At 47.9% G+C, this 12357-nt stretch overlaps 1 protein-coding gene across 1 annotated transcript in view; it reads left to right on the top strand.

Moving 5' to 3' along the window:
* NAA25 (N-alpha-acetyltransferase 25, NatB auxiliary subunit) overlaps positions 1 to 12357 on the top strand; it is an 893576-nt gene that overhangs the window by 789155 nt on the left and 92064 nt on the right. Inside the window, exon 23 of the mRNA XM_086943077.1 lies at positions 960 to 1106. Coding sequence (XP_086799203.1) covers positions 960 to 1106 — 147 coding nt within the window. The remainder of the gene's footprint in view (positions 1 to 959; positions 1107 to 12357) is intronic.

Genomic DNA, 12357 nt, shown 5'->3' with positions numbered 1-12357 from the left:
ACAGACCATGAAATTCTGTCAGCCACTAGCTGCCCGGCTATGCACACAATGTGAATCTTTAACAATTGAAACCTCCAAACTAATTCAGGGGATTTGGTTTCTTTGTAAATTGTTAAATTCCCATGCAACCCACAAATTCTCCTTGAGTGTTTGGATGTTGCAAATAAAAGTAGATACACACTTCGTATTGGGATCAAAAGCTCAAGGGTGATCTAGTTGATCGAAGTCCACTTTCACCTAAGCACGGGATTGGAGGATAGGCACCTGTATCAAATACCAAGCTGCAAAGCAGATTCTCGTAGTAACACATGGCGCCTTTTATGTATTGATGAACCATGCAGTTGATATGGTGAAGCTGTTAACACTGGAAGAAAAAGTCTTGACTGGTCTCGACAAGCAGTTCAAGGAGTATTCACTGTAAGTGGTATGTTGGTACCTTAAAATCTAGCATTCCTGGAATACGCAGCCTATTTCTCAATGGATTATGGTATCACATTTCTAGTTGTTTTGCGATCTCCTTAATTGAGACTGCAGTTGACTTTACCTGGAATTACTGGCAAGTGTTTCCCTTCTTAGCTTAGTGTGAGACACCCTTTTATAGGATTCAGGTCTTTTCACTGTTCTCTTCCTTGAGTAAACTATCTATTAAGTTTATATTAAAGCCCTTTTCCACTGCCATCCACTTTGTTAAACTCATCTAGCAGTGTTCAGAACCTTTAAAAAAGCAAAAGATAAATGAGTTTATCGTCCTTAAAATAAGAGTTAATTTAGAACTGGAAAAAAAGCCAATGAGAAGCATACAAAGACTTGATAACCACAAACATGTATTTGAAAATTCTAATGAGTGCTTATTAGACATCTTAAAAACCAATACATAGGAGATTGTCTTGAGACAAGTGCTAGTTTTGCATCAATTAAAGATGTATTCTTAATTATCTCAATGTCTTCCCCACTACCAGCCACCTGTTTTGACTGGTTTTCAGGATTATGTCACCAGTATGCAGACGCTACTTGTCAATGTTATCGACCATATGAATGGACTTGAAATAAGTCTGGCTGCACTGAAACTTGAAGAGCTGTCCTTGGGAGGTGATTTGCTTTCAGAGGTAAGCTGAATCTCCTGATCCAACCCTTAGTTTTGCTGAAACTGTTTTCGCAGGAGTTGTGAATGCATTTGTGCTTTATCTACTGTGACCCTGTATTTTTGTCCTTGTCACCCTAGTTACATAGGCAGGAAGATGCGTTTACTAAATTTAAGCAAAAGTGATTACAAATGTATTGCTTTTACTTTCTGCATACCAGAACAATCAACTGTAACGTTTTTGTGCCCATGATGTTTCTGATAGCGAATAGTTTGGAAAGCTTCACTTGGTTTTGTTAGTCACTATTTAGTAAACCTGTAGCTCCTGAGCAGAAGAAGTTTGGAAAAGCAGAAATGTAAAGCATCGGTCTCCTTTTGGCCTTCAAACTGATATTGAAACGCTGCAGGGATTTCATATTGGTATGGTATACTGACCTAACAAACATAAAGCAATACAGTTTTTTAAAAATTACCACATGCTTGTTGCCGTTAAACCTGTAGAGGGGTTAAGATAAAATCCTTGCAAAACTTATAAGGCTTACTCTTATGAACATCTCAGGGGATTAAGGCATCTTGTGTAGTCATGGGGTCTTCAAATGTTAAATGTTTTTGTTTCAGTCTCCCTGTGAGTGTCTGTATGTATGCGTTTTTGTGTGTGTGAATATATATATATATATATATATATATATATATATATATATAGCGTTGGTCGTCACTTAATCAACAGATGGCATCTGCAGGATCCAAAAAAATGACGAGGAGTCGACCCAGAAAGTGCTGGTGCAAAGAAGTTTATTTAATTAGAGCCAGCGCTGCCGCCATGACACGTTTCGCCTTAGAGAAGGCTTGATCACATGACAAACTGCTCGTCAAGGAGCAAGGCTTTTAAAGTGACAGTGCATAGTAATTTACGAAGGACATAGAAAACATACTAAAGTGCAATTAAGCAGCGTTATAAAACGTGAAAATGGTAAAATACCATATGTTTTTGAGACCAACGAAAAAACAAAGCTACCTTGAAACAAATAACTGTTTAAGGGATTGCAAGTTATTTAGAAAAAATACTGGTAACGTATCATGTAAAAACAATATCAACAAAATTTCAATTTTGTAATAATACACGACAAATGAATGTGTCTATGTACATATCAAATAAAACATTATTGACTGATATTGTGTTACCACGTTATTATGCTTTGTAAGATGGCCCAATCTATAGTCCTATTCGAATAACATGCTGCCAATGCAATTGATAATCAATATATTAAAGATTATATCCATCCTAGTCCTTAGTTAAATACAATAACAAATGTTTTAAATAGAGCCCAAGTGGGCCTGCCACAAAAGCCTGCTGAATCTTATAAAGTGCAAGATAAGTGATGACAAATATGTTTCAATAAAGTGCAAGTGGAAAACAGCCCATTGTATATGCAAATGTTTCATGTTTAAAAACAAGATTTATCTTTTTCATTTCATAGATTGTTAAAAAGATCTAATCAAGATAGAGCACCACATTTTCGCAACAGTATGACAGATCTCATTTAACTCAAAGTCGAATATATATATATTGGTTTCTATATGTCTGTATCATATGTGGCTGTAGATAAATATGCTCTGCGTTCTTCCCTCCATCTTCTGTTATACCAAACGTTTACAGCTTGTTTTTTGTTAAAGAAGTTAGTCACACGATATCTCTTGTTAATGAAGTTTTTAACACACCTCGTTCTGCACCAGTTTTTCAGGATACAGCTGCTCATTTTTTTTAACCCCTGACCCAAAACGTTGCGATTGTGCCTCAGTGAGGATCTCCCTGTGTCACCAGAAACCTGGAACTTAACATTAAGTGTCATGGCACCTTCGGTCTTTCATCCTCGACGAACCTTGAGCCTTCTCCATCTAATCTCGGAGAATGCACCTGGGTGAGGGGCATGGAATAAACACCCTTGCAGTTCTATCCAACATGTACCACCATATACCCTGGAGCAACTAACATGCCCTTTGCTATTACTTCCATTTACCAGGAGACCTCCTGTGAAAACTGCTATGCCTTCTGTTTGAAGAAAATACTCTGGTACCAGACAAGAAGATGATGGCTTACCACAAGAGACAGAGACAAGCTACATCGGAGATGCCTCACATTTTCGGAGCCAAACACATGCCAGGGGGGAAGGGGAGCCAGACCCTCTAACATCCCAACAGGTCAAGTAAGGGACAGCCTAAAGTTTATTATCTCCGAGTGGTCCGACCAGAGGAGGAAGAACAGTTTTTGAAGCCTGTGTTAATACACATGCTAGGCTGTGGCCGAAGAGCAAGTACACTCCACGTGCCTCAACGGTGCTGCCACAAGGTCAGACTTGAGTCCCAAAACGTCCTTTTACATAGGCAGAGCACCACTCCTGCAGGAGTTGTGCTTGGAGCCCTGAGTAAAGCCTAAAACTGCAAAAACCTTCATGTTTGCTTCCTTCAACCAACATGCTTCAAACTCAAGATGCGGGGTCAATGCTAGCTAAAATCTCATATAATGGCACTGAACCACGTAATTCTTGAATGTTACCTCTGCCCTGAGGCCCTAAAAAGCTGCTCTCTGAGCCGAAATAGACCCCAAAAGCTCCTCCGCCACTGACATTGAGACTTGCCTAGAAGGTGTCCTCGAGGTCGAAGTTGTGGGCCACAGAGGGGTGTGTTCTTCTAGAAATTCTTGAAGGCCCTAAAATAAGAACCAAAAGCAACTGTTTATCCACCAAGACACTGACCAGATACTTGCCAAACCGTTCCAGGACTCATCTGGATCCTGAAAAAACAGTGTATCACCTTTGAAGAAGAATCCATCCTTAACTCACCCCCAAAATGGATAGGGACTAAGCCACTTGCCCAACACCGTTCATACACTTGCCTACAGCACCACCACTACAATCCCCATACTCAGCTCCCTCTATACCACAGGACACTGATTCATATCTAGCCGCCCATATTCTGTGCAGGACCCCTATGAGAAGCAGTTCAAGCCCTTGGAGGGAGATGAGAGCGGTTTGCTATGGTGGTGCAAAGGGTGGCTGAGGTCCTGGACCTTAGCCTGCCCTCCGTGGCAGTCAAGACAAACATCTTGCCAAAGGTGCTTCAGCTGGGAGAGACCCCCTCAGAACCTCTTCTCCCATTTAATGAAGCCCTAACAGATGTCCTGTTTGGAACTTGGCCCAAGCCCAGCACAGGGACTCCTGTGAACAGGACTATTGCCTGTCTCCACCGACCCACTCCACTCCAGAGGTCCCAATTTCCTCCACATCTCCCTACCCCAGAGAGCTTGGTGGTCCAAGAGACTGGACACCTTAAGGAAGAAAATGTTTTCTTCTACACTGCGGTCCGTGAACATTGCGTGCCTTTCGGGTTACTCCTGTGCTCTATAGGATTCGGTTGTGCAGGTGCTGCCCGGACCATAATTTTCAAAGCTGTTGCTGAAGGGAGACATACAGCTAAGTTCATGATCATATGTGGACTGGATTCAACTGTCTCGCTAGGCAGAGCGGTTTATGGCCTTAGGGCGCCACATTGGCTGACTTTTCAGAGGATGTCCAAGCATCGCTTAAGGACATTTTCTTTGGCTCCCACCTGTTGGGAGGCCAGGTCTATTCCGTGCTGGAGGGCTTTAAAGGGCCACAGAGCTACGGCCATGTCCTAGAGCCTTTCTGTGGGCCCTCGTCAACCCCAGTCTTCCTTTCGCTCCTTTCATGGCCACAGAAGGGGCTTCCAGCCGCGATTCAACACTATCAGTCACCACGGCACACAAACTTCCAGCCTTTGCGTGGTCGAGGAGACTGTACTCACAGTCCTCGTGAGTCAGGCAGCCAGAGATTGGACCAGTCCACCACCCACCCAGCAGCCGCAGCCTCCAAACCCCTTTAGTTTGCCCTCTTTCCATCATGTGCACCCAGTAGGATGCAGAATGCACCACCAACTGGCCCACTGAAGGTCTTTTACATCAGGCCAATAGGTTCTTAAAATTGTCCAAAGGGGCTACTCCTTCACCTTCATGACAACCCCTTCACCCATGCCACCTGCTTGCAACAGGCTGTCTGAGGACCATCTTACCTTGCTCCTCCAAGAAGTGACTGCTCTGTTGGCCAAGGGAACCATTGAGTGGATGCTGACGCCAGAAGTAGCTCGTGGTTATTTCCTCTGGTGCCCAAGAAGGAGGGAGGCCTTTGCCCTCTACGTTTCTTCCTCAAGAAGTTGTTCAAAATGCTCACGCTTGCTCAAGTCCTGTCTGCCTCTGAACCGGGAGACTGGATGGTAGCGTTGGACTTACAGAAAGCATATTTCTACATTCCAGTCCTGCCTGCCCACAGAAGTTACCTGAGATTTACGGTGGTCCAAGATGACTTTCAGTTTACTGTTCTTCCTTTTGGCCTTACCAGCGCCCCTCCAGTGTTTCCCAATGTGATGGCTGTGGTTATAGTTAACTTGCGGAGATCAGGGCTGCCAGTCTTCCTCTATCTTAACGACTAGCTGTTGAAGGCGGGCTCACCCCAGGCTGTCATCCCCCTCCTTAAGTCACACTCCCTTTTATCGGAGCTGTTCTGGATACAGTGCAGTTTCAGGCCTTTCCTCTCAAAGTTGAGTCAAGTATATTCGGGCTTTATCCTTGATTTTGGTGAAACTGACTCGAAGGCTGCAGGGACTCATGGCCTTTTGCACCCTGCTTGTGATACATGCCTACTGGCATTTGAAGGTGCTGCAGTGGAACCTAAATAGCCAATGGGTGCAGCATTAGAGGAATCTCTCTGACATTGTCTAGATATCAGAGGGAACTGCAAAGAATGTGCAGTGGTGGTTAACGAACTGCGGTTGGATCAGCGGCAGACCCCTCTCCCTTCCCCAACCAGATCTCACAGTGGTGACAGATGTGTCACTCCTGGGATGGGGCGGTCATCTGGGAGAGGTAGAGATCAGAGGCCTCTGGCGGAATCCGGACTTCAACTTTCTGGAGTTTTAGTTGATCTGGCTGGCATTGAAAGCCTTTCTACCCTCCATCAAGGGAAGGCTAGTACATGTGTTCCCGGATAACACCACCGCCATGTGATCCTGCAACAAACAGGGCAGGACGGGGTCGTGGACCCTTTGTCAAGAGGCCCTGTGTCTCTGACCGTGGCTGAAACATCAAGGCATTTCCCTGGTGGTTCCACACCTGGCAGGCTCTCTGAACGCCACTCCTGAAGAACTCTGCTGAAGATGCCTAGCAGACCAGGAGGTGGTACAAGGTCTCTTTCAGCAGTGGGGAGAGCCTTGGTTGGTTCGCCACCCCCAAGAGTGTGCAATGTAAGTAGTTCTGAGCGCTGGAGTTTCCAAGGTGGCTCCCACTCAGAGATCCCTTTAGTCTTGAGTGGAGCTCAGGCCTCATGTTCTCCTTGCCACACATACCACTCCTGCCCAGAGTTCTCAAGAAAATCTGTGGTTCCGAGCAGGGCTCTGAGAGTTTGGTATCCCAAGGTTGTTGGACCTTTCCATCGATCCTCTGATCAGGCTGCCCTTTCGGCAGGATTTTCTGTCGCAGCAAAGGGTTCTCTTCATGCGTGGAGATAGTGGCGACAGTTGGCACCTTTCGACCTTCCGCCCAAAGTCTATCATGTTATCTTGGCATCCAGGCATCCCTTCACCAAAAGAGTATATGCATGCCATTGGGACAAGTCTTCTACATGGTGTGCAGATAAATGGGTTGACCACCTTTCTGCTCCCCTCTCTCAGGCCTTTCTCTTTATCCTTTTCCTTGCCCAGCAGGGATCTGTTCTGGGTACCTTAAAGGACTTTTCTGCTGTCTCATTCTTTCTGCAGTTGCCTGACCAGCCATCCCTTTTCAAACCCCCTATTGTACATAAGTTCTTGAAAGGTTTGCAACATATGTTTCCTTCACCCTGCCTCAGTGGGACAATAATCTATTCCTGTTGTTCCTGATGTGCCCTCCCTTTGAACCCTATCACAACTGTCCTCTCTGGTTCCTAACCATGAAGACATCCTTCCTCATGGCAAAAACATATGCCCGGAAGTTCGGTGAGCTTCAGGCTGTCATCCAAGACTCCATACCTGAACACCTACCCAGACACTCTTGTTCTTCACACTAGGGCTTCCTTTGTGCTGAAAGTGGTTACTCCTGTTCATGTAGGCCAGTCCATCACCCTGCTAACTTTTTATGCTCCGCCACATCCCTCTGAGGAAGATGAGCAACTTCACCGACTGGACCTTGAAAGAACCTTGTTGTTTTACCTTGACCTCACGCGAGAGTTACGGGTGAACGACCAACTCTTTGTGGGGGTATGTCGGCGTGAAGAAGGAAAACGCGGTGCAGAAATGGACTATCTCCCAGTGGATTGTGCTCTGTCTCGGTCCTGGACATCCGCCAGGCAGCAACATAAGCCTCTCTTCACAAAACACTAATGGGCACTTTGCCTGTTCAGTCCTACGGAGCTTTCTAGTGGAAAACAGTTTCGCAGACCCACCTCCGGGGCGGTATTGCTTGGGCATCTATTCTTAGGCAGTCTCTATCAGATAAGCAAGTTGCTTATCTTCGGTAAAGCCTTATTGGTAGACTCAATGTATCTGCAGATTCCTTATCGACCAACCTATCCTCCCTGCTCTGCAAACTGTTTTCTAGGGACAGAGCTTTCCCCTTTCAAGGCCCTAGTTTCCACACCAGTGTTTGGTGTTCTTTGTTGCACCCAGCTCCTGGCCTGGAAAGTTGCGAAAGAAACTGACGTCAATGTGCTGGGATGGTGCCTATACAGGCATCACGCATGTCATTTCTCGACGCCACTTGGAGCCAAACGGTGCCACCTACAGGCGCGCAAGGGTACTGCTCACAAAAACATTGCTGGGTCCAGTCTGATCCCTTGGGTTAATTTTAAGTTAAGAACTCTGCGGCTAGATAGTCTCTACCAGATAAAGCATTACCGAAGGTAAGTAACTTAATCATCAGTGCCTGCAACCTCCTCTGCAGGTATTCTTTGCTCAGGGTGTCTGGGTGTAGACCATTTGTCCAGCAGCACCTATTGAAAGTTCCTTTTGGCAGAAAGCATCTGTGAACAACAAACCTTCACAAAAACTGCTTACATTTTCTTATCGCCCAATATTCTGCCAAAATGTCCTTGTCTATGTTGGAATGCTGAATTTCTGCTCTCTTCAGTAACTTTGAAGCAAAGGCTATGATGACATCATTACCAACCTGCTTTTGCTTCAAGACAGCACCCAGACCTTTATCATTAGCATCTGTCTCTATACATGTCAAACCTGGAATTAACCTCCTTAATATCTGCGCTGAAGCCAGACTCTACTTAATATTGGAAAACATTTTTGACAATCCTTATGCCTCAAAAATTGGACTCATTTCCGGAGTAGACAGCGAATCACACCGCATCGACTAGCAAAGTTAGGAATTAATCTGCTATAAAATTCAGCCTTCGCCAGAAAGCCTTCTACCTTTTTTTGGTTGAAAGAGGTAGATCAGAAATAGTCTTGATAAGGTAATCCCTGGGTTTAACTCCAAGACCCAATTATGTATTTTCCCGTTGAAAAAACTTACATTTACTGACTAAGGTAATACCCTTCAGACTGAAAATCCTCAACACTTCTCTGACTTTGTTCAGATGTGATTTGAAGGTGGTGATGAAGATTAAAGTGTCATCCTGGAAAAAATGCACAGCTGACACTTTCCCCAAGATGTCTGTCGTGAGTCTTAGGAAAATAGAAGCTGCTGAACAAATACCAAAGGACATGCTCTTAAAATGAAACCCCAAAATGTTGTTATAAAGGCAGTGAGGTCCTAAGACTCCTACCATAGTCTGGCCTGGTGATAAGCCAAGGTTACATCAAGAGTGGTAAGGAATTTTGCATCTCCTAATATGCTCACCATTTCCATTATGTTTGGTAGAGGAAACTTCTCCTCAGTCACCTCTTTGTTGAGATGCCTAATGTTCTACACATTGTCCAATTCCCCTGACCTTATGGTGGCAACAACTACAGGAGCCACCCCATGCAACACTGCTACTGTCTCAAGCATGCCTTCGGCACACAGGCTGCCCAATTCACCTTTGACTGCATCTTGTAGGCTGAAAGGCATGCTTCTGACTTTACACGCTATTGGTTTAGCTCGGTCTTCCACATACTCCTTGGCAGAACCCGTCTTATTTGAAAATACTTCCAGCATTCTGTCCATCTTTTTTGTCACTCCAGAAAGAAGGGTGGTGGTAGAGGCTGTCTTGCTCACCTCGCCTATTATTTGCTGTTTTCCTCCGGTCGGACTAAAAGCCTCTCATGTACTCGTAGTTTCTGAAACACTATTCAGTCTATCGTATCAGTTCCGCTTGCTTTTTTCTAAATACCAAATCGCTTTATACCTCGCCTGTTTATCTTAATCTTTCGCTTCACTTTATATCTCCCAGCTTTCATTCCGCCGCCCTTTATACTTGCACCTTTCCCTCCCACGTTGTCTTGGCGTCCCGAGTACAGGCGGCCTTGGGAGGCTTTTAGTCCGACCGGAGGAAAACAGCAAATAATAATATAACGAGCACTCTCCCTAAAGATAAGAGGCAGGAATATACAGAAGATAAGCCCTGAAGAAGCCGTTAGGTGTTTAATAACCTCGGCGAAACGCGTTGGTTTGGGATTGGATTTGGAAAAGGAATAAAAGAAGAAAATCCTCAAGAACCCCCTTTCAAAAGCTCCCCTTCATCAGAGCGGTTCTGGATTTGACGCTGTTTCAGGTTTATCCTCCCGAACAGCGAGTCCGGGATATTCAGGCTATGATTATACTCTATCAGCCTCTATCCCGGGTTTCAGTCAGGATGGCCCTTCAGCTTCTGGGCCTGATGGGCCTCCTGCATCCTGCTGGTGACACATGCAGGTTCTGCAGTGGGACCTGAAGTTCCAGTGGTCATAGCATCAGGGCAACCTGTCTGATCATGTCCAGATCTCGGAGGGCGCTGCACGACAGTTGCAGTGGTGGCTCACGAATCGCGATTGGGTCAGTGGCAGATCCCTCTCCCTTCCCCAACCGGAGCACACAGTGGTGACGGATGCGTCCCTCCAGGGATGAGGAGGCACATGGGAGAGGCGGAGGTCAGAGGCCTCTGGTCTCCGGTGGAGTCGCGGCTCCATATCAACCTTCTGGAGCTGTGGGCGATCCGGCTTGCACTGAAGGCATTCCTTCCCTCTGTCCGGGGAAGTGCAGGGCAAGTGTTCACGTACAACACCACTGCCATGTGTTATTGCAACAAGCAGGGTGGGGTGTCAGGAGGTTCTGCGCCTCTGGGCATGGCAGGAACATCAAGGCATTACCTTGGTGGTTCAACAGCTGGCAGGTTCTCTGAATGCCAGAGTGGACAAACTCAGCCGTCGGTGCATGGTGGATCACGAGTGGTGTCTGAACTCTGACGTGGTGCACGGTCTCTTTCTGCAGTGGGGAGAGCCTTGGTTAGATCTATTCACCACCGAAGAGAACGCACAATGTCATCAGTTCTGCGCGTTGGAATTTCCAAGGCGGCACTCGCTCGGCAACGCTTTCCGTCGCGATGGAGTTGCGGTCTATTGTATGCCTTTCAGCCGTCTCTTATCTGAAAGAGACACGTTAGTGATAGATTCCTTACCTTAGAATATCCCCAGGCGTCAGACTGGATCCAGAAACTTTTGCGCAGCAATACCCCTGCGCGCCGGTAGGCGTCGTCTGCGGCTCCGCGTCCGTCGTCGGCGTCGTGAGCGCCGGGATGACGTCGTCTGAGTACTTAGACGGCGCCCATGCGCGCTGACGTCAGTTCTTCTTTTTTCCGCGCCAGCTAGCGCAGATCCGGAAGAAGCTTTACCCCCAGTCAATTTTTGACTGAACTTTTTGATCCTTTTGATCTCTCTTTTTATTGTCGAATTCTCGACTTATCGGTGCCAGGGATGCCCGGGTTCAAGCCTTGCTCGAAGTGCGATCGACTCATGTCGGTCACGGACCCCCATCGCCGGTGCCTGAAGTGCTTAGGCCTCGACCACGACGATCGAACCTGCTCCGACTGCCGGGCCCTGATGTCGAAGGCTAGGCGGGAGCGGTCCCGCAAGCGTCTCGAGCTGAGGCAGTCGGCCCCGCGCCGCTCCAGGTCCCGGTCCCGGTCCCACGGGAGGTCGAGGGACAGGTCGCGAGGTCGGAGTCATCGAAGCTCCGGAAGTGGACACCGATCGTCTGGTTCCAAGTCCTCCGGTAAGAGGCATGAGAGGTCGGAGCGACGTCATCGATCCTCCGACCCGCCGCTCGCACGATGCGGCCGGGGGCTCGGGCGACACCGCCCACGCGGCTCCGCGGGAGTCGCAAGCGTCGCCGCCTGCCCCACACCTTCGGGTCCCTGGGCACGGCGCCGGAGGAGGTCGAGAGGTACCTCATGGCCATGAGGGCCCTCTCTCCTCAGTCGGTTTCCAGGACACAGGTGACGAGGAACATTGGGAGGGGTCCGAGGACCCTCTGGCACAAGATTGCCAGTCACAGCAGGACTGGACATATGAGCTTGGGGAGGCCAGTGGTATTGACACATCGCCAGACACTGGATTTACATCGCCTCCGACTGTGGCTTCGGAGGCGGGTTCTACTTACAGCGTAGTGTTGACGAAGGCTGCTAAGGCCTTAAACCTTCAGCTCCCCGTCGCGGCCGTGAGGACTAATCTCCTCACTGAGGTCCTCAAACCGCAGCCAAGCTCCGCGGAGCCCCTGCTGCCGTTCAATGAGGCCTTATGTGACGTTCTTCTGGGCACTTGGTCCAAGCCTGCCACAGGCCCACCTGTGGATAGGAACGTGGCCAGACGCTACCGCCCGGCCCCGGGCGACCCATGCTTTTTGTCCACCCATCCCACCCCCGAGAGTCTGGTCATCCAGGCCTAAAACTCCCAGACCGCATTCCTGTCGGCCCCGCCCGACAGGGAATCCAAGAGATATGAACAGTTCGGGAAGAAGGTTTTCTCATCTGTTAGCTTGGGGCTGCGGTCAGTGAACACCGCCTGTCTCTTGGGCCGCTACACCCACACTCTGTGGGACACGGTTGCGGAGGTGCTGCCAAGATGCCCGGAGGAGGTCCAGGCTAAACTCGGCCAAGCCCTTGCGGACGGCCGAGATGCAGCACGCTTTTCTATCCGGTGTGGGCTGGATACAACGGACTCAATGGGCAGGGTGATGGCAACGACGGTGGCGGTTCAACGCCACGCCTGGTTGAGGTCCGCCAACTTCTCGGCCGATATCCAGGCCACCCTCCTGGACATGCCGTTTG

The sequence above is a fragment of the Lissotriton vulgaris genome, chromosome 11 (assembly GCF_964263255.1).
Source record: "Lissotriton vulgaris chromosome 11, aLisVul1.2, whole genome shotgun sequence".
In the NCBI taxonomy this organism is placed as follows: domain Eukaryota; kingdom Metazoa; phylum Chordata; class Amphibia; order Caudata; family Salamandridae; genus Lissotriton; species Lissotriton vulgaris.
This window is presented reverse-complemented; position numbering and strand designations above follow the sequence as displayed.